Here is a 23691-nt window from a genome sequence, read left to right as displayed (position 1 = left end):
ATTACAAATAACTTTATTCTATTCCAATTCTACCAATGTAAAGGCTGGATATTCAGATTTATCAGATGGCAGGGGAAGAAAAAAGAGGGAATATGTCAACATTTTGCACCTAGTTATAAAAACAGACAATATCTGCATATTTATTAAAATTTACACTTACTCAATTCACCTATGCAAAGGACAGCATCTTTATTTGTTAAAAATGATAGAAACCTCAAAGATTAAACATGTTGGTTTTAAACAGAGTAGCATATGCTTTTATAATCAGATAAACACAATCCTAGAATACTCTTTTTAAAAAAAAGTCTACGTTCCTCAAAATTATTACCAAAGATCTTTTTAAAAAGTTATTTTTAACTTTTTTTTTTCCTGCCTTTTTTTTCTCCCCAAATTCCCCCAGTACATAGTTGCATATTTTCGTTGTGGATCCTTCTAGTTGCGGCACATGGGACCCCGCCTCAGCATGGCCTAATGAGTGGTGCTGTGTCCGCACCCAGGATCCAAACCAGCAAAATCCCAGGCCGTCAAAGGGGAGCACGCAAACTTAACCACTCGGCCACAGGGCTGGCCCTATTTTTAACATGTGTGGAAATTTTACTTTTTTATATATAAAGAAAACAACATCTTATGAACAAGTGAAGTATTTTAATATCATTACATAATAATGTTTACACTCAGAAGTCATTTTAAAGGCTTGGTATTAAAAAATAAATACATGCTTACCTTAACGCACGACTGAGTTTCTCATAGTTCATAGTAGGTTTATTCTTACGTTGTCCCCATTTCTGTGCAACCAGTTCAGGCTGATTGAGCTTAAACTCGCCTTCATCACCAACCCAAGAAATGCAGTCTCGAGCATCTTTGTCAGTAAGAAGTTCTAACAAAAACTGCCATAGTTGGATTTGGCCATTGTTTCCTAAATTGAGAAGAACAAATGACAAGCATTGACCACAGAGCTACAGATTAACAGAGGGCAAAAGACCACAAACAGGTTCTCTGCTTCACATCTCAGCCATGCTGAAAACACAAACATTTTTTTAAAAAATGCTATCTAAGCACTGCCAGAGAAATCCTCCATACTCACATTTTCATACATTGAAATAAAACAAAATATATATAGGGCTGGCCTGGTGGAATAGTGGTTGGGTTCCGTGTGCGCCATCTCAGCAGCCTGGGGTTTATGGGTTCAAATGTCGGGCATGGACCTACACCACTCATCAAGCAATGCTGTGGCGGCGAGCCACATACAAAATAGAGGAAGACTGGCACAGATGTTAGCTCATGGCCAATCATCCTCAAGCAAAAAAAAAAGAGGAGGATTGGCAGCAGATGTTGGCTTAGGGCCAATCTTCCTCACTGCCCCCAAAACACCACAATATATATATAATTTGACAAATTTTATAAATACCAAATGATAACACAAAAATACCTGTTCTGTTCCCAGGTGAACTTCTATCTTCTCCTGAAATCCTTGGAGCTCTTTGTATTTTAGCTGCCTTTGCACTACTATTTATAACTTTAAGGGTAGTTGGTGTAGCAGACTGCACTGATGCTGGAATAATTTGCACAGCTGCAAAGAAAGACAAGGGAAAAACATTTTCTTTCCAATATAAGCAGTGAAAAGATACTGAAAGACATAAAATGCAGTTAGTTTAATGCCCCTCTAATTAGAGGCCTCATTTCAAAAAAGCTTTAATCCACAACAGTTTTGAATGAAATTACAAGAAAAGTTCAGAGGATGAGGTATAATATTTGCATGATGGTTTGTGAATCTTAGTGAACAAGAGTTAGTCTCTTTATTTTGAAATAACTTGGTGGTGAATATACATTGACAGCTATAAAAACATCTACTTTTAAAATATTTGTTCATAAAAAATGGTTTATCAAATGTTGGAAAAAATGTGAACAAATGAGGACTCACATTCCACTAGTGATGAGAGTACAAACTCCTATCACCACTTTGAGGGCAGCTCTGGTAACACCTAGTAAGGCTGGAAAGGCAGAGACCTACGATACAACTGGAGAATCTCACCCAAATTCTTACAAACCCTCACTCATCAGTGTTCACAAAGTTTAAAAGATAACATACAGCAGTGAAGCAGTGAAAGTAAACGAAATCGAGCTGTAAGTTTCAACATGTGTAAGGTCTCCTAATAGTTAAACAAAAAAATTGTTGAACAAAAATTGTTAAATTATTAAACAAAAACTATTAAAAATTCACCCAAAAAGTTAAACATGTGCAAAACAATGCTATAAAGTGTTTATGGTTACACAATTGGTAAAAATATAAAATATGCATAGAATAATAAACATCAAATTCAGGATACTCATTTAAAATGGGATCTACAACAGGTAACCGTGATACATAAAGTTTTAATTCTTATGGTGTACACAGATGTTGGTTATACTTTATCTCATTGTGTATCTAAAACACTTCATGAAAAATTTAAAAGTTAGTCTTCCTTTTTACTACCTTGCAGTACTAAATAAAGAAAACACTTCTTATTGATAAATGGGCCACATATTATGGGCATGAATACTCACGTTGATCAATCGTAACTATCTCATTCATCTGTTGTTCTTGGCTTGCCAATACATCTGAAGAACACACACAAAAATTTTTGTTTTCATTTAAAACCAGAAATGCAAACCCCAATCCAGTAAAACTCAACTTAATAAACATGATCCTTTTAAAAGAAACTCTACAATTAAAACCAAACCAAACAACCAAACAAACAAAAAAGCAAAACATTAAACAATTGAAACTTAGTGGCATAATAACCTAAAAAATATCTGATAGTTACTTTATAAAGAAAAGATATTTTTAAGAGAAGAAACAGAGCTAAAGCTCCAATTTCTTTTACTCTTCAGAAAAGTTATTCAGAGAACCATGGTTTTCTAAATATAAATATCTGTATCTAAATCTATTTATCTATTTATAAAACCATGTAAAAAATGGAAATCTTCAGGATCAGCTCAAAGATGAGAATATACACCACACTGAAATTATTTAGATATTCATTCTTCACCAAAAAGGCTCCCTCAAGACGATCTGAGAGATCTCCATAATTTACTAATCTGTTCTAACAACTAACTTTTGAATTAAACTCCTTTAACTTTATAATGCTGCTTCTTAAAGATGGGTAAATTTTCAATAAAATTGTAGCTGTCCTAAAAGTCACAATTGAAGTAAATAATTTAACATGTCTACAAATATAGCTCTCACCCTAAGAGTTACACTGTAAAAAGTCCTAAAATAACCTTTTAGAGAGCATTCATTACTCATCTGCTGCTATTCCCTACTCAAATGCTCTTCTTTACCTCTTAAACAAGAGTAACAGTTCGCAGTGTATATGACTTCAGCCTACTTAGTGCCCATCATAAACTGGATGCTTCTCTCTTGAGAAGCAGTATCTGTGTACTGAGTGAGGCCTGGGCTCCCAACACAGTATACTTAGGTGCCATGCCATGATCCAGTTCCAGGTGCAGAGAGCTGGAAAGGGCTGGGAAACTAAAAAGAGGTCTGAATCCCACCCCTGAGATGGCAGCTTTCTTTGGGGGTCCCAAGTTTGGGGGTTTAAACAATTATATGGGATTAGACTCAGATCTGGATTCTGATCTCAGTACTTACCTACTGGCTGTGTGACTTTGGTAACTTATTCAACCAACTTGAACATTAATTTCTTCCATGTTTAAATGAGATATCCTCACCTACCACCTCATAAGGTTGTTATGAGGATTAAAGGAAAATGTTTTCAAGAAGCACAACGCCCGAAACATAGTTTAACTTTTCTGTAAATTGAAGATGCTACTGTTTTATCCAGATTCCCAGTTCTGAGCATTCTCCCCACCAAAGAGTTGCCTCTCTTGAAAAAAAATCCACGTCTTATGATTGTGGTAGATTTTCCCCAAAATTTTATAGAAGTACCTTGAAGAGGCAAAGAGCTTTTGAAATTGAAATTGCTCCATTTATGACTACAAATGAACCCAAGTGCCCTAGCCTAAAAAAAGGCAAAAGAGAGTCACCATCACCCAGCACAGGTGTTACCAACCTGGAGGATCAGCTTCTCAGCCCTGATTCTCAGAATGGAGTTTGGTCTCTTTCCTGGGAACACTCAAGATAGACGGTAGAACACAGAAAGACAGAGGTTTTCGAAAGCTTGGTGCAAGACCATATAGGCATTTTAAATATCACATTGCTCTGTAGCCTTCACATCCTAGCCATGCACAAGGGAAGCAGAGTCCTGAGAGGCAAAGCTCTGGGATACGGAGCCATTTTATGAAGAAACTTTAGACACTAAGGATATAGGGCAACTCTTTTTCCTAAAGAAAACCCTCAGCAAACTGAAAGCTTTGCATCTTTGGTGACAGAAGACATACTCACGCCAAGGGCATCATAGAGCTGGTAGTACACAAACACTGCCTAATTAGCCTCCCCATGTATTGCAAGACGTGGATGAAGTTTCAAGACGAGAGGAAGTGCAGGGAGGTAGCGGCTCAGGTGGGCAATCTAACACAAATATCTCAAGGAGCAGCTCTACCTGTTCTGAACTGCTTCTCCTTGATAGATCATTAAAGAGGAATAGATAACAGATGTTGGGTTAATAAGTGCCTTTCAGAGATACGCTGTAGACTTCACTCCACAGGAAGGGCCAGAGAACTGGACTGTGCCCAAAGGAGCCTGTTCTGAGAAGTGAAGCTTGTGAGTTATAGAAAGCCTGCCAGAAATAGCTTCACACGTCATCCTACCCATGCCCAAATTCTGAAGTGAGCGTTACATTCCCACACCATATGGGATTCCCTTGCTAGGGCAGAGCAAAGAACCAAGGCTGGATAAGCAAGGAATTCCCTGAGACTCCTATCTAAGGCTGTGGGGCTCTGCTATTTTGGAAAACACTACAATTCCAGAGCAGAGCTTTTCTGAAGAAGACCCATTCTACTGCAAGGAAATGGAAGGGTACATAGATTCCTCTGCCTCCTATCCGAAGAAAAGTCTCTCAACGAGCTTTCAAGTTTGAGAAGCACTAGGAGAAACAGAGACAACCACGACAAAGTGCTGACCTGGGAGAAACAGCAAAAACCATGAATTTGAGAAAAACTAAACTGTAGTCTCAGCACTGTCCTTGTTCTATTCTTAAGAGTTCCTACAAGAAAATGTTTCCGTAAACATGGCTGACATGTTCAGAACCTGAAACAATTCAGAATTTGCCTTACTCATCTGGAAAGCTCTGCAGAGAAGAAAGCCTGTAAAATCAAGGACAAATGTTCAACCAAAATACTCAACTTATTTAACTAATAAGAACTGAAACTGGAAATAAACCCTGTAAATGTAATGAATGTCCTGAGTCTTTCCGTGTCATACTTTTCTTCCCCCTAATATTTAAGAGAACCAATACAAGAGAGAAACTATAGATATAAACAGTGAAGGAAAGCCTCTCTCTAGAGCTCATTTCTTATTCAACAGCAGAGAACGCACCCTGGATGAAAACTCTAATTATTCTATGACTGTGAAGAGCTGTCCCCTTAATGGGCACATAGTAGAATGAAATGCTACCAGTTACATTTTCATCCGTAACTGTTGCAAAAACAGTGTCCTATTAACAAACTTGAATAATAAGCGATTTTGGCTAGCATTTCTGATCAGTAAAACAGTGTTAGGGAATGGGTTACTGCTAAGATATTTTAACAGACAGTCGCTGAAATATAACATGGGTTAAAATTCAAACAAAATAATCTACATTTATTTGAGCGCTTTTTGTTGGAGAGCCAAGTAGTTTCTAATTTCTATACATAGTAACTTAATCATAATAATAATGTCTACAGAGCAACATGGAAACATTTATAACCAGCAGCTTCCAATTCAAACTGGTGGGGTGCATACTTAGACTTCTCCTTTCTCCTTAAGACTCCATTCAATTAAAAGAGATTTAGTCTCACTAACAATGAAGAGAATGAAAGGGAAGCCATTTATGAATAATCTTAAATTTCTAAAAGATAAGCAGTAAACGGAAGAATTGATTGATGAAACAGAAGTCAACAATCAGACTATGTGAATAGAACTAAGTGTAGGGCATAGCATCTTATACTTAAGAACTTGGATTCTAGCGTTAGCCTGTGCTTAGAACCTGGCCCTGCCACTCCCTACCTCTGTGAGCTTGTGGGGCTCCCTAAGCCTCCATTTCCTATCTAAAAAATAAGGAAAGTAATGATGTGCCGCATTAGTACAGACATTGAATGAGATAACACATATCAAGCTCTCAACACAGTCTTATAGTTTATAGATGTTAATTATTGTTATTATCAATGAATGATTAAGATGAAAACAAAGCTATAAAGAAATAAACTTAAGTTATAATGTAAAGAAATATAATAAACTCCAATTTCATACATTTTCGAAGAAGCTCCAGATGACTCCAGAGAATTTCTCCCCGAGGTACCCGCTGAAAAAAATCTTCTTGGTTGAGACTACATAACTCTCTTCCCGAAATGTTGAGTGTGCTGAGGTCTATATCAGTCATACTGAATTCCTTCATTACCCAGACCACCCAGTGCAGCACTTGGTCTGTGGACCACTGTATGGGATCTAAAAAGAAAAATGTTACCGTCAGTCTTGTTCCATCTTAGCTATTACATACATTTACAGTTAACTTAATACACACGCACCCAGATAAGATCCAGACAGGTTTTTCTCCCCACAAGTGAAGTGAATAAACTCATTATACGAAGTAAAAAGATTTTTATGCTCTATTTTCTCCTGAGCTTCTTTTCAACTTCTTAATCCAAACTTTTGATGGATTCGCTTGGTTCCCTATCAGCTAGTCTGGAATTTTATCAAGAAAAACAAAACACAAAACTGCTCTCGAGTGGGCCAAATGGAAAATATGTGACTACCTTGGAGAGAACAAAGTAAATTATCCAACTTTAAAAAATTATTTTGTAGCAGTGTATGATTTGGTGCATTGAAAAAAATATAAGGGGTTTCTGGGGAGCTAGATTTATTCTCCAAAATGTGAACAATGTACTCTTTCCTCCTTTTTGCTTCTTGTAAAAAGCTGGTTACTCCTGCATTTACCCTTATGGTGGCACTTATAATACAACATGCTAATTGCCTATTTTCTCAGCTGTCTTCCCTCATAAGACATTAAGGTCCAAATAGAAGGGCCATGTCTTATAAACCACCCCATCTTCAGAGCCTACAACAGTGCCTTGTGCATACAGTTGTTGAATCTATAAAAGGGGAATCCAAATAATATCATTTCCTCATTTTTTATTATCTAATTGAATTCACAAATGCAAAAGAAAGCCAAAATGTATAAATATTTCATCGTTGTATCCCTGGCACCTAACAGTGCACTCTACCCATAGAAGTCTAATAAATACTAGCTGAATTGATTTTGGAGAACACGGAGAAGATGATCTATGGAGATGATCTATCCAGACAGTATTGGTAATATGCCCCCAAGATGCAAGCTGATATTCAGCAAGAAAATAAGTGGAAAAAATAATTTTAGGCTCTTATGAAGAGCCAATTTAGAGTAAAAATATAAGAATACAGGACTGACAGTCACATAATTTATTTTTTTCACAAAGAGGTTACAGGAGGAGGATTCTGAGAAGATGGCAGCAAAGATTTTTAATTTCTCTGAATGCACACATTAAAAAACTAGTGAGAGCAAAACCAAAAATCCATAAACATTTATCATAAAGCCAGGTGACAAGATATCCCCATGGAACCCAAAATATACATGAGTGAACACAAAGCAATAGCAGCACAAGACCTCCAGGGATCAGCATCTGTGCAGGAGAAAGCAAAGGGGAAGCAAAGGGACATCTGACCTACTCTCCATCCTGAGCACAGGAAAACCTGAGCACAGCCACGAAGTATTCACTGAGAGCACAACAGCCCACCCTGAAAGGTGCAGCTCAAAGCAGTTTTGAGCAGTCCGACAGCCGCTAAGTACAGAACTCCACGGTAAGGTGTAAGCGCCTGGAGCAGGGTAGCATCTGCGAGTTCTTCAGACTGAGCCCAGGATCACTTCAGGAGAGTGCAACACAATAAGGAGAAACTGGTGGGAGTGGAATCAAAATTGAGTAGCACAGGAACACCAAGGAGAAGGAAAGAGAAGGTCCAGATAAAAGTAAGGGAACCGACACGAACTGAGAAAGCAAGCGCCTCTATTTTTGAATACTATTTGCAAATAGCAGAAGAAGTGGTTCTGGAAAGTCAGAAAAGCTACCCTGAACCACACTTGCCTTTAAAAGTTCACATAAGTTCATTTTACATAGACATGAACAAAAAAGTATCAAGATCAAAAAAAGTTAGAGAAAAATACAATTAGTCTGATTCGTTTTCTTAATATCAGGACTCTGGCTTAACACAACTAATTGGCCAGGCATGTTGCTTCCTGCTTCTTTTCTCTAAGACCCTAGTAAAATGACAGTAAAGGAATCTTAAAAGATGTAAACTCATAGGACCACAATTTTAGAAATGAGAGAAATGGATGGGAAATTTCAACTAATTTTTGAAGACAATAAGCAGAGTGAAAATCAAGCAGAGTAGGAAAAGCCGTGACCCAAAAAATGACTACCCTCCTTGATAGTGAGAGCGTCCTTGCCTGCAGGACCTCCTTACTGGCTCAGACCGTGGTGGTTCCAGGTAGCAGGGGAGGTTTAAGTGGAAAATGAGGGGAGTGATTTGAAGTATGGTATGGTTAGAACCTCCAGGCTCCAGGGCCTCTCCCTCATTCTCAGGAGCCAATTGAATAGGAGCATCCCTACACATGAGGGGACATCAGGAGCACTGTAGATCAGGGAGAGACAGGAAGCAGATACTGAGAGAACAGATCCCAGTAATAAAGTCTACAAACTGAAGAGTGAGACCCTGTCCACGTCCCCTTTCCACCTCCTGAATGCAGCATTCACATACACGTCGACCCCGAATCCTCACCCAAGCTTCTACTCCCAACAGGCGTTTGGCCAATTCTTCAGGGAACTTGAAGAGAGTCAGGAAAAAGATCTATACATACTGACGCTTGAACATCTTTTAATGAAATGACCAATACCCCATTTTGCCAGTGTAGTGTCAACAAACTCCTTCCAGAACGTCAAACTAATTAGCTTTAAAATTATTCACTCTTAAATATGAAGAGATGGTCAATAATCAGATATTTGAGAGACTAAAAACAAACCACTGAACAAACACAAATAAACAGGAAAATAAAACCTGGAGGAAGAAAAATAATGCAGTAACAAACTGAAAAAAAAAAAAATTACTCCCTCCATCAACATACTTGGAGAAGTAAGAGAAAACATGATATCCATAATATAAGATCAGAATGCCATGGAAAACAAACAACCAAAAATAAAGAGTCCTTGTAAATCGAAAATAGAAATAAGATAGATTGTAATATAAAGACAAGAAAATTTGGCAAAAGTAGTACAAACAGATATAGAGATGAAAAACAGGGAGGAAAAGAAAAAAGATGTAGAGGATCAACCCAGGAGATTCAACAGGAATTCTAGAAAAAGAACACAGAAACACAGAAGGTAATTAACAAAACAACAGAGGAAAAATTCCCAGAACTAAAAGTTACAATTGTCTAGATCAGCACTGTCCAACAGAAATACAATGCAGGTCAACATGGAATTTTTAAAGTTTCTAATAGCTACATTAAAAAAGAGATGAAATTCATTTTCATAGTAATTTCATTTAACTTAATATGTCCGAATGTTATCATTTCAACATGTAATCAATATAAAAAAATTAAAAGATTTTACGTTTTTCTCTTTTTAAATTGGGTATGTGACATTTACACCACACCTCAATTCAGACCAGGCACATTTCAAGTGCTCACAGGGGACTCTTGGCTGCTGCACTGGGCAGTGCAGGGCTAGACTGAAATGCTACACTATAAACCATAAATCCAGAGCAAATGAAAAAGATGCCACTAAACCAAGATAAAGACCAGAGATAAAAAGATGATCTTAACAGCTTCCAGAAAGAAAAAGACAGAATATACAAAGGAACTAGAATCAGAATGCCCCCTGAACTTCTCTAAAACAAAATGGAACAGGGTCATCAAAATTTTGAGGAAAAATGATTTTTCAATTCAATTTTATACCAAAGCTATCAATCAGAGAGAGAAGAATAGAGACAATTTCAGATATGTAAAGTTTCTTCCCCTCCCAAAAAAGAAAAAAATCTATTTATTTCCTAGGTGCCCTTTCTCAAGAAACCTGTAAGACAGAATGAGAGAATAATGAGTAAATGGAAATAAACTAAGAAAAAGGAAAATAAGAGATCCAGGAAATAGGGGACCCAGCACTGGAGGGAAAGTCAAGGATGCCGTAGGATGACAGCTCTGCAGCAGATCTAGAAAAGATCCAATACAGAGATATTTGAGAACTTGCAAAAAACTAATGACAGGCATAAAACAGACTGACGGAAATGGGAGAGAGTAAGTCTTGGTATACACAGAAAACTACACAACTAAAAAACAAGTCAACCTGAACTTCAGGCAAACTAAAAGTTGTATAAATGAAAGCATGGTCACATAAGAAAGAAATTCTCATAATGTACACAATGATTAATGACTTAAAAGTTACATAACAATACTAACAAAATGGAGAAAGATAAGGTTTTATTTTGCTTTTGTAGGGTAGAGAAGTATAAGAGAACTAAACCTCATCTGCTGTAACAGGAAGTCAATAACGATTAAAAGCAGTAAAGCAAAAAGTGGCTGCAAGTGGGGAACAGGACCGAAGAAAGGAAAGTCATGTTAGAGAATCACTGTTTTCCCTAAGACTTACTTTAAACCAGACTTGAAAAATGAAAAATAAAAACAAATAATCTCAGCATATCCATGTTCTCCATATTATTATTTAATAAAGGACAGGAACAAATATTTTTACTTTAATTTTACTTTTCATCAGTTTTAACATTTCCTATAGCTCATCTCTTTGACCAGACTTCTAACTACTATAAATTCATTAATTTGAGTTTCATCTACAGTCGTTTAATGTGAAATAGTTAAAAAAAAACTAAAACCAAAGGTTTTATATATATATATATAAAATATGTATTATATATACATCATATAAACTATATATATATACATATATATATATATATATATGAAGAGGTAGTTGTAAGCCGTCAAGATATAAATTGATGTGGGTAAAGTGAACTTTAAGGAAATCCCCAACGCGGATCAATATTTCAGAGATTTAAAGTAGTATGACCAGTTAACCATTTCAATTTTGCACAGAATTAAAAAATTAGCAAATAATTACCCTTAGGTGCAGAAATAGAAATCTGAAACAATAGTTTCCTAAGAAAATATCAATCACTTTTAAAACTTTCTAGTAGGTAACAACTCATGACAATAACTCATCAATGATTTTTAAAAAGTCTTCCTATATCTAAATAAAACTCAAATGTCTTAAAAGAGCTTCATTCTAAGTAAATAACATTCTTGGTAGGAACTTTGAGTCAGAGTTTATCATCTTGCTATCTACAATTCACTTTTATATACTACTTTCCATAAAAGATTCTACTACTGAAGAATTCTTGTTGAAAGTCTAGCAAACTCTATAAAACATTATTTCAAACATTTTTATGTTTCTTTCCTCCTCAGAATTTCTCCTCTCAAGAGACAATTCCCAATTTGCTAACACTAAGGTCAAGTATACCATCCAGACTAGCTTCTGTATGTCAAAAATAAATAACTGAATATTTTCAACCATCCTATCTCTGAGTAATGGCTAGATCTCATCATCCTTCAAACTGGGCTCTTGTATCTTGTTATGCTCCAATTCACAACCCCTCTCTTTGCTTTTTTCATCTCCTTCTACTAGTTAGTTCCAGACCATTTATCTACAAATACACTCAGGTCACCACCAACTCTTGAAACCTCAATATTATTTATTCCCCCAGCCTCTTCTCACTTGCCTCCCCCGCAAAGTTAATAGTAAATCTTCTCCATTTCTATAATGTCTATTTATCTCTTATAATTCAGCTTTGTCTCTCCAATTCTACAGTTACTTTTATCTAAATCTACCAATGAGCCTCTGATCAGCAAACAGACACTTCTCAGTTGGCATTCTTTGACTTTCTCAGCAGCATCAAGACTCTTTCTCAATTTCAGTGACACTATATATGGCTCTCATTTTCCTTCTATCCCTTCAGCTATTCCACGTCTTCCTTCCTTCTCCTCAACTCTAAATGTTGACAAGGTCCAGGAACCAGTCTTTAATGCTGTATTCTTTCCCATCTGATCGCTCCATCAGAGACTGCATATACTTTTATGGCTTCAATATAAATTCAGTGTGACTGAGTCCCAGATAACATCTTTATCTCCAGTCCGAATCTTGTGCATCTGAAGCTACTTTCTGCTACCTCCAGCTGAATAAGTACTATCACTTTAAAATCAAGTACTATCAACACTTTCCCTTGAAAAATTTTCCCAATACCAGACCTTCCTACCCCCCCCACTAAGCTTTGGAAGGCACAGATGTCTTTCCTGTGCACCATGGAAGGCCCAGCATTTAACATGGTGCCTGGCAAATGAGGGTCACGAAATATGTAATGAAGATGTAACCAGTTCCTCTCAATGTTATGATTGCCCTAGTCACCCAAGCTCGAGAAGTTAGATCAATACTTGGATAGACCCTCTCTACCCGCATACAATCCATCAATCATCTCTTCCTTTCTACTCCCACAGAAATCGTCTAGTTTAGGCTAACCTAGACATTATTACCTAGTCACACCTAAACTACAATAATACACTCCTGTTTTCCCTTCACTCAGTCTCTATTTGCTCCAACTTATGCCATATACCACATATATTCACTTTGAATTGTCACTTCCATCAATCAAAAACAGTTCTATAATGCTACAGTAACTCCTTTACCCACTAAATCTTCTCACTACTCATGCATACACCCACTTCTCAGCTTTGCACCTATGCTTCCTGTCTGGAATGTGCTTCTCTGCCCAGCAGTGTCTTTGTTTACAATAAATCCTTTTCTAATTTTTCCCCAAGCCACTATGATTCCTTTGAGATTCTAATAGCATGTTTCCTCTATGCCAGTTACCGACAACTTAAAAACATGTTACCTTTATGGCAGTTATCTCTTTTCATCTATCTTCTTTCTCTTCAACTACACTGTGAACACCCTAAGGGTATAAATTTTTTTTTATACATGTCTTTGTATTCCTAGCACCCAGGACGGTATTTATCCATTATGTGTTATGGTCCAAAAGAAAAAAAATTAAAATACAGAAAATCAACATTCTTCCTAAAAATTCTACATTTAAAAAAGATTATAACTTATTCACCCCAGTGTCTTCTATGTTAAGCTTAATTCCTATTATTCTACCTAACATGTAATTATATATTTTATTACCCCAGTGTCTTCTATGTTAAGCTTAATTCTTATTATTCTACCTAACATGTAATTATGTATTTTATTACCATAGGGTATCCCAAGGCGTTCTTGCTCTTTCCTATAACCTTCCAGTGCGGCCGCCCATCTTGTCACTTGTTCTGAGGTTTCATCTGAAATGGTTGTGATGTGTTTTGTGCCATCAAGAGTTATCACTTGAGCTTCCTCAACAAGATGTGCTTCAGCTTCAGCATGGTGGGCATCTGGATCAATAACTACTTCAACTGTTTCCGCAGGTTTAACAATTTCAAGGATGTTTAGCTTTGGTTCAATTCCTTAACAGTGAAAAAAAAAAAATCTAAATGAAAACACAAAGTCACTAACAAATAAAATTTAGTTTATTTTATATGTTCTCAAATGGTAGAGCAAAACTCCATTTTAAATATGTTTAGCAATGTGTCTAGAGAATTTAACAGATTCCTATTAAATGATAAAAACAATTCAACAGAACTTTGCTAGATTAGATAACAGTGCTGTATCAATATTAATTTCCTGATTTTGATAACTATACTGTGGTCATGTAAAAGAACTGTTTTTAGAAAACAAACACTGATATATTTAGGCATGTCTGCAACTTATTCTTAAACAGGTCAAAAAAAATAATATGGGGGTGAGAGAGAGAAAGAATAAACAAATGTAATAAAAGTTAACATTTGAGGAATCTGGGCAAAGGGTATCCAGAAATTCTTTTACTACTCTTGCAACTCCTAAGTCAAAAGAATTTAAAAGCACCACCACACACACACACACCCCACCTACAAACATTAGGAAAACAGTGCTAATATGGAGTATAAATGCGTACCTACCCACCTTGAGAATCTTAAAGAGTACATCTAAGCAAATTAAAATTATTTACTGACTGCTTTTCTTTTTAAAGGACAAAGTACGTTTTAAAAATGAATAGACACTGAGTTTGTTAAATTCATAGCATTAAATTCTGATTTCCATTTTCAATTGAATGAAGAAAAATCCAAATCCTTAAGATATTCAAAATAGAATAAACTAGCCCCTTATGAAATAATCTCAGACACTTCTGCTAAAATGACAGCTCTAAGAAACTATCATACTACTTAACACCTACTGTTTCCTCATTGATTCTGTTACAATCTATATCAAAATTTAATCAAAGTGCACTTGAAAGAAAAAACAAAATTCAACTTCAATCTCTCATGAAAACCAGTATTACAAGAAAACGTACACTATCATTCATTAGATAGTGTAAACAGAAGTCACTTTTTTCAAATACACGAGAAAAAAAATCAGATTTTTTGAAAAACATTTTTCCTGAGATTTATCCCCTAATCCTCCACTTAAATTTCATCAAGTCGTTTCTTCTTAAACACATCTACATTGAGAGATCAGTAGGCTTTTAAAGATAAAAACAAAGATTTTCTTTCTTATTCCCAACAGTAGTCAATCCTGGGGAAATCAAGGATCAGAAGTAGAACACTACCGTTTTCATAGTCTGAAGAAAACTTTGGTTTGTGAAACATAATTGTAAGCAATATAATACGTTCAGAGATTAAAATTAGTCTAAAACTTTGGTCAAAAATCCCAACAAGCCACATTGAAAAAAACAAATTCAACACACCAAAAACGGTTTCTTAATTTTCCTTCTAACTTTTGTACTTACAGAAGACTAGTAAAATACTGTCATGGATGCGGCTGACTGCGTCACTCAGCATCCTTTGCAAATTCCTTTCTCTGTGCTAAACTGCAGACACTAGAATTCCTTGCAGCTAGAGTTGCAGATGTGATTTAGGCTCTAGAATCACTGGCATGAGCCTTCTATTTGGAAACGAATTAAGAGGGGACAAGCAGGCACATGGCATTCATTTTTTGGCTACTGTGGATCAGTGAAAAGGCGACACGGTTCCAAGCTGACAGCTATAGTGGTGGCTTCCAGATTTGGTGTTTTCCAGATCAGAGCAGGGCAGCAGCTTCCTTGGCAATCCAGTTCTGCAGTGTGGCAGAGGCATTCTGAGAAAGTCAATTAGAATCCCTACTTCCAGCCCTCTCTGTGATCCTGTTATTTACTAGCCTGCAATATATCCCCTTCCTGATTAAACTACGTAGAATGCTTCACCCTGACAGATAAAATAGTTAAAGCAAAAGAATTTGGCTATGACATCACATTAGATAACTTAGACAACCATCTAAAACGTATAAAATTGAATTCCCATATTACAAAAACAGGAGCTAAATTTTTAAATAACTACACCAAAGTAACTTACCTTGGTAAGAAATTACCTGTACACTAAGCTGTACAGTTCCATCTGTCTTTACTCCTTGGTCAAACAAACTTCGTTCTGGATCCAGCTAAACATGCATAAAATGAATAACAATATTTTAGCTCAATCATTGACTTAATATAAATGGATGTATCAAACAGGACTTAATTACAGAGACATACTAATTAAATTATCAGAACACATTGAATTATCCAAGTTGTCATGTCATTTACTTCTTTGCCAAAACTGAAAATATTTTAACCACTGTGGTAATAATTAAGGACAATATATATAACAGAATTGAAGTGGTGGTTTTCTCTAGCTCTGGAGTCTAATTTAGGATTTTAAATAATGCCAAAAGGCAACTGTTTATTCTGTATAAGTATTTAAAGCAGAAGATAATGCAATTTATGTGTCATCAATAAGCAAGGACGTTTAATGAAGACAATTTATATAAATTTATTAACATAATTCTTGCCATATCTCCCTTGTAACCAACGATACACATTTAAGATCAGGGTTAACTTTAAATCTCTGATCACAAAGTTAATAAAGTTAAAGGACTTATGACTTTACTACCTGACCTAACTATGAATATCTTTAATCATAATTCTATATCCTTTCCATATCAGTGCTTTATTCCTTCCTATCTCCTTACAGTGCATGCATTTCACACAATGGCAAATTGATGACAAAAAGTAATTTCAATCTCCAGACATTTTCTGTCACCAGTTTAAAAATAGGCTTCCATTGCAATTATCTTGAATAACGTATATCTCTGTGTGCCTGCATATCATACAGCTGGAGGTACAAAGCTCCTCCCACTCTCATTCCCAAGAATTCAGTCAATACTGTACTCACAGTGCAAACACATTTTCTAATATTAAAAATGGTGTACTTACAAAGCCTAAAATCTTAAGTGACCATGCATCTAACTTCAACAGGGACAAGAGAAACTGTGTAACCCAGCAGATAAGTCAAAGACGGCAGTTTCACTCCTTAACATAATAGTCTCTACTTGACATTTTGTTAAAAATTCCCTTCATATCGAGATTTCTCCCCTTTCTCGTAGATACTGGTATTATCCACTAGAAGCTATGGCAAGTGTAATTCTGAAAGTGAGCTCGCAGGAAGTGAGTACACCAGCAAGCTCAGTAAGAGCTGGCTCAAGGACAAAACTCAAGCATGGTATTTGATCTTGGGTCACACTCCTCAAAGAAGTGCACTCAGCTCTTCTTCCATCAGCCTTCAAGTCAGCATTCGTCTGAAAATGCAAAAGCATTACCACAAGCAACAAGCATTCTGACTCCAAATGTATATTTGCATTAACTGACATGGAGAACAGAAGTTGCTAGCCTCATATCCTTTTTGAGGAGAGGACAGTTGACAGGCAGGAATGCAAAATGCCTTGGATTCAAGGCTAGCTCTGAATTCTGCGATACTATGAATTATGCATATTTCCATTTATTGAGAACCTATGATAGGCTGGGTACTTTTCAGGTCATGCTTTCATTTTGGTTAGATCATGTATTATAAAAGCAGCAACAAATGTTAAGAGCTGAAAAACAAGTCAGAGACCAAGTCCAGATTCCTCTCTGTTTTATATATGAGAAAAAACAGGTAAAGTCCAGTGACACTGAGTTACTCAATACTGTACCAACTTTCCTAAAAGTCTGCCTCAAACGAGTGAAGAATTTTGGAGTCACACGGGCCTGGGTTCAAATTCCAAGGCACTCTTTTATAGCTATGCACTGGGCAAATCAAAATCTTTAAATCTCAGTTTCTGCATCTGCACAATGTGATTAAGAATATGTTGACTCAAAGACTGATGTGAAGATTAAATGAGATAATTTGAGAGTGCTCTGCAATTTTTTTTTCATTCAACGTAAACTGCCCACATAGCTCTAGTTCACTCATTTTTAATGGCTGCCTTGAATTTCAATCTACTGAATTTATTTATCTAACTCCCTGTTTTGAGAGCATTTGAGTTATTTTCACTTTCAGTCCAATAATGCAATGCACATCTGAGATGTATACCTTTGCTCACCCAAGTGAGTATTTCCATAAGAACAATTCATTGAGGTGGAACTGCTAGGTATTTCACATTCAACATTAAGAGACATTATTAAATGCTAGATTACCTTCCAAAAAGATTGTGCTAATTTATCCTCTCACTGCTGAGAGAAGAAAAACCTTAAATCCTAAAATTATAAGAGTATTAGACCTACTCACATTCTCTAGTTTTAGAAGAACAATTCTCCCCCACCCCCAACATTTACTAGACTCACTGAAAGGGAAAGATAAAAGTATAGTTAAATGGCAACTAAAATGCACAAATTTCATTAAAGCATTTCAACTTATTCTACATCAAAATCTTCTTTAAAAATAGTAGACATGATGATTTGAATTTTTTTTAAACTAAGGCGAAAGTTGTATAATATGTGGAATAGCTATCCCAAGGCAGGGAGGGGGAGAAGTAAAGAATAAAGCCAACGAAACAATCGAAAAGATGACACACTACACATTAGTGTAAGTTAGTATTAAAAAACGGGATAAAACTCTAGTCCTCACTCAGATGTTCAAGGACGGTCTGGAGAACTATCTGAGCAATCCCATCTGGCCTACTACCTTTATACACAAAAATACTACCTTTCTTGAAAGAACACTGTAAAACATGACTATAAACACGCTGCAAACATAATATAGGGTTACAATACCACCACAGGTAAAATCTTGCTACAATAAACTCCAAGAGTTATATACACCGGCATTTAAATTCTTATCTAAAATTTACTGCTGGAGCAAATAAAGATGGAAAGGAATGTAAAAATCATTTGGTTAAATGATACCTTTTTGCAGATGAGGAAACTGATGCACAAATAAGTTAAAAACTAGTTATAAATAGGGTGTGAGAACACACTTCTTCAGTCTCCAAGGTCAATTTGCTTCCCACTACTCTATGTCTAAGCTCTGATTCAAATTTATTTAAACTTCTCATTTTATATTTGTGAAAGTAAAAAAAAAAAAAAAAAACAATGTTTGATTTAGTACTCAATCTTTTAAATATAATTTTAAATGGAGGAAATTGTGCTGAAAGAATTCTTTTTATTTCTAAATGCCTAACTTTATAATAATACAGGTCAAATCTAGTTATAGAGACAAAGGCCAACAAAAAAACCTTTCTACTGCAGCCTTAAATGCTGAAATATAAATCCCCCCCCCCAAAAAATTACCTGAATATCTTGCAGGCAAATTTCATGAGCATCCAAAGAACACTGCAGTCTTGGTTCTAGTAGTTTCTTTAAATTGCCTATTGGCTCATTGATGTCTATGGCCTGGCTTACACATTCAGCTGGGGTGTAGGTTTGTTCTACAATGCTAAATGTTAAAGGATATAATGGTTAACAATTACATCTTTACCCTGGACATTACAGTAACAATAGGCTCAAAACAAAATTTAATACCGAAACACATTTCTGGTCTTTGAAACTCCTTTCTGTAATGATACTGTTCATAGTGGTAGGCTCATTAACAACTAGTGTTGCCAAACTGAATACTGAATTGCACAGTGAAATGCTAGCTCGAAATTTAAAGCACCCTTGCAAATATATCTCATTACACATATATGCATGTCTGTATGTATATATAAATATGCATATATAATACTTAAGGGGAAACATTTGCATTTATGTTATATTTTCAAGTTATTTTTAAGAATTTTAGGCCCAGAAGGAAAGATAAAAAGTCTCCTCAAAATGTGTATGCCATCTCTACTAGTTAATTTTTGTTCTCAACATAAACACAACTTAATAAATGTAAAGTATAAGCTATCAAAATATAAGACACATAAAATACTTTCCATTTAATTTAACCTGAAAACTATATATATAATCAACATAGCTCCACATTAAAAAAAAATTATAATCTTCCTTTACAACTCTCGTAGGGCTCTTTTGCATTGTTACTTCATACTATGAATTCTATGGAACCACAAGTTCCTTGAGGATAAAATCTTTGCTAAGAATTCTACATATCTTTTATAAATCCTTTTTTGGGGCAAAATAGAAGACAGACACCAAGTAATGTTTGCTGAACTGGTAAATCTGGAATTCAATTAAGTTTCATGACATATTTAAGTATGATTTAAATCTCATCTGCAGCTGTCAAAAACAGTGTATATTTAAAAATTTAAGTTTCATTTTCACATAAATTCTAAATATAATGCAATATATACATGATATTCAATGACTATATAGCCCAAATTCCTTCTAAAACTTTTAGAATTTATAAAATAGACCATTCCTGATTAAAAGCACAAGATTATTTTTTAAAAATAGTAAACTATTATTATTATCATTAGTTAAGGTAAAATAATTGGGTCTTTTGGCTAAGTAAGGATTTTTACCCAATTCTTCAGCTATAACACAGTGGGCTATATTTTCCTTTTTTTGTAACAATGATTCTTTAAAAGTTAGATGTCACTGTAAGACAGATTTTTAAAGATCTCTTTTACATGATCTCAACACTTAAGACATTTTAATATTTTGCCGCCACCATTTAAACCTTGGGAGACTTCCTACAAAAATCAGAATTACCAATATCTCTTGAAAAAATGTGGATGATCTCACATCACTGGACCTAAATTCCTACACAGCAACAATCTGCTACAGCTGGACAACAATACCTGCTCCCTTTACACAGCTACTCTCCAGGTCAACATGGTAACTATCAATCTCTTACACGGGACATGAAACACCAGCAAAAGTTTTCTGTAAGGGGCCAAACAGTAAAAACTTTAGGCTTTGTGGACCATTTGTGTTTGTGTGTATATAAAAATAAATATATGCACGTCAGGCTCCAACATGGCCCAAATGACCCTCAACTCCTCACATTTACCCCTTTTATAGTTCCCTCCCAAGTTGTACAAAGGTTGGACTGTATGACTAAAAGACTAAGGTGCAGAAGCAATGTGTTGCTTCTTAGATTAGGTCATTTAAAAAGACACTGTGGCTTCCATCGTGGTGAGCGCACTCTCTCAGGCTGTCTGCTTTAGGGGAAGCCAGCTGCCACACCAAGAGCAGGCTACAGAGAAGTCCACGTGGTGAGGAAGTGAGTGGTCCTGCCTCCAGTCTCAAGAGTGATCTTGGAAACTGATATGCTAACCCCTGTCTACTCTTCCGATGACAGGAGCCCAGACTGACAGCTTAACCGCAAGCTCATGAATATCTTGAGCCGGAACCTCCAGCTAAACTGCTCCCAGGTTCCCGATTCTGAGAAACTGTGCAATAATGAATGTTTGGTGCTTTAAGCTGCTTAGTTTTGAGGTAATTTGTTACATATATACATACATACATAAATGTATGCATATACACACACAGACAAATATATATAGATATATATGAAAATGAAGAGAGGCATGCAATCTTTTTATTGTTTCTTCTACTGGAAAAAATAGAATCGAACATGTTGAAAAACTGTATTAAAAATTTAAGGTCTCTCAGGCAGTCATGTCAAGACATTTTAGACCTTTTCTGTCTGGAAAATGTTCCTGTGCCAGGGCACGGTGGCAGAGGACAGGACAGAGGACAACTAAAATGGGGTTTGTCTTTTCAGCTAGAGCCAGACCTCTCCTCTGAGCAGAAGAGGTGGCAGGAGCAACACAGCCTGAGGGCAGAGAACCAACTGGCATAAAGTCTCAATCATGCAAGACGAGTAAGTTCTAAAGATCTGTTGTACAACACTGTGTCTATAGTTAACAATATTGTATTGTACACTTAAAAATTTGTTGAGGGTAGATCTCGTGTTAAGTATTCTTACCACAATAAAATAAAATTAAAAAAAAATTCAAGTTCTTAAATCTCAGTTGCACTCTCAACACTCAGCATCTTCTGCAACCTTAGCAATCTCGTCCATTCCCACCATAGCTGTTCTAAACCTGTTACTCTGTGGAAGTTCTCGACTACTCTTTAGTCCTTTTTACTTTCAGCACATGATCTCATTTCCTGCTTTACAGAGTAAAGTAGGACCATTAGCCATGACCTTCCTTGACCTTCTTGACTCCCAGATCTCTACTTTTACCCATATTCTCTCCTTGGATTCTGAACTCGTTTACCAGTGCCCTCCTTCCTTAATGGAGTAAGTAATATTCTATTACTATTCCAAGAACTAGCACCTTTCACTACTCATATGCTTACGACAGTGCACAAAATTATTCATATACCTGTGTGTCTCCTCAAATACAATGTGGCCTCTCCAAGGGCAAAGTTACTGTCTCATTTACTCATATACACCTGACAGTTACCAGTTCACAGCAGTTACTTATAGATATTTGTTAAATTTGTTCAGGTTGTAAATTAAACTCTTTCTGAAATAAAAGCAACCAGCATTGACAAAAGGAAAAAAGAATCCAATCGGGAGGAGGGCAACAAAAGGAGTAATAGGGTATTTGTGTACAGTGATGTATGGACTAGTCTTTGGGTGGTGAACATGATATAGTCTACACAGAAATCAAAATATACTGACATATACCTGAAATTTATGTAATGTTATAAACCAATGTTACCTCAATTAAAAAAAAAGAATATTACAATAGTGAAACAACTGGGGATTTTTAAATTATGGTAAAGCTATCTTATAGAATATTTTATACAACCAATAAAATGATTATAAAACTAAAAAAGAAAAAAGAAAATAACAAACCAAAAAAAAAAAAAATCCACAGGGCTGGCCCTGCGGCCAAGTGGTTAAGTTTAGCATGCTTCACTTCAGCGGCCCAGCTTCTGACCTCCACCACTCATCATTGGCCAAGTTGTGGCCGTGACCCACAAACAAGGAAGCCTGGCACAGATGTTAGCTCAGGGCAAATCTCCTCCTACCAAAAAAGAAGGATCCACAGTGTCCTAGGGGAAAATACCATCATAATCAATTGCTTGATCATTATCAGCTCTGCTTATTACTATCTTTAGTTTAAAACTATCTTCCCCTCCCAGCTATACCCATTACATCACAGGAAAAATGGAATATGTTATCCCCCAAAATGCTGAGGTCAGTTGAAATAAAAAAAAAAAAAACAGGCCCCAAAAGAACTCTGGCTTGACTCTTAAATTTTAATTAGGTGTGTTGATAATAATAAAAAGTGGTAAATTCAGAAAACACCAACCTCTCTTCTGTGCACTCTGGTTTCTCTGTTCCATCAATCTCAATTTCTATCAGCTCCTCCGCTTCTCTTTTAGTCATGGTTGAAGTATTTCAAAAGCTCAGCCCTGCAAGAGTTAAACGGTAAGACATTCTGAAACTATCTACATCAAGAGAAATACTACACAAGAAGTAGAGACCCTATTCAAAGAAATGCAGGGGGTAAGTAGAAGAGAAGGAAGTAATCCTCACATATAAAAGAAAATCCACAAATGATATTTATAAACTATTTTTTATTTAAATGGTGTTTATTAACTTGACATGGCTTCTTCATCATTCCCTTGGATTTACTGGGATGTTTTTTGGCCCAATCTCAGCCAATAAATTAACTCAAGTGACTTCAAAATCAAGTGAAAGGTATGTCACCTATATTACAGCAACTGTCTTAATAACGGATTTAAATCTGCAGCTTAAAAATCAACAAAAAGATGAACTACAATTGTTCAGCTAACAGCTGTACTTTGTCAGCAGAATTTACTGCACACCACTGTAGTGACAGTGTGATAGACATTAAAGTTAATCCTAGCTGCAGTTTGTGTTACAAATCACGTATCTTATAAATGCTAGTACAATGTTCTAAAAGAGTGAAATAACGTAACAAAATCATTATAGATATGCACATTATTTCCCTGATTACACACTGGAATTTTTTAATGATTTTTTTCAGATGTGGTTTTGTACATTTTACACGAACGATTACTTCAGTTTTTAATTCTCTGATGCAAAATGATTATCTGCTACATTAAACTACCATTGATTTTTGTACCATTGATATACTCTGTACCATTTGTACAAAAATACTGTAATTTAAAAAGTGCTA

At 35.8% G+C, this 23691-nt stretch overlaps 1 protein-coding gene across 3 annotated transcripts in view; it reads right to left on the bottom strand.

Annotated features, from left to right (window-relative positions):
- Positions 1 to 23691, bottom strand: part of GABPA (GA binding protein transcription factor subunit alpha) — a 36390-nt gene that overhangs the window by 7927 nt on the left and 4772 nt on the right. For all 3 annotated transcript variants that reach the window (XM_005606108.4, XM_014736323.3, XM_014736324.3), the window contains exons 2-9: positions 22837 to 22939; positions 18911 to 19055; positions 15681 to 15765; positions 13476 to 13721; positions 6389 to 6583; positions 2545 to 2598; positions 1430 to 1570; positions 724 to 916 (exon numbers count right to left, since the gene is read on the bottom strand). In XM_005606108.4, the coding sequence (XP_005606165.2) occupies positions 724 to 916; positions 1430 to 1570; positions 2545 to 2598; positions 6389 to 6583; positions 13476 to 13721; positions 15681 to 15765; positions 18911 to 19055; positions 22837 to 22913 (1136 nt within the window). In that variant the 5' untranslated portion in view covers positions 22914 to 22939. The remainder of the gene's footprint in view (positions 1 to 723; positions 917 to 1429; positions 1571 to 2544; positions 2599 to 6388; positions 6584 to 13475; positions 13722 to 15680; positions 15766 to 18910; positions 19056 to 22836; positions 22940 to 23691) is intronic.

Source organism: Equus caballus, chromosome 26, assembly GCF_041296265.1.
Source record: "Equus caballus isolate H_3958 breed thoroughbred chromosome 26, TB-T2T, whole genome shotgun sequence".
Taxonomy (NCBI): domain Eukaryota; kingdom Metazoa; phylum Chordata; class Mammalia; order Perissodactyla; family Equidae; genus Equus; species Equus caballus.
Note: the sequence above shows the minus strand (reverse complement) of the source record. Positions and strands in the feature narration are given on the sequence as shown.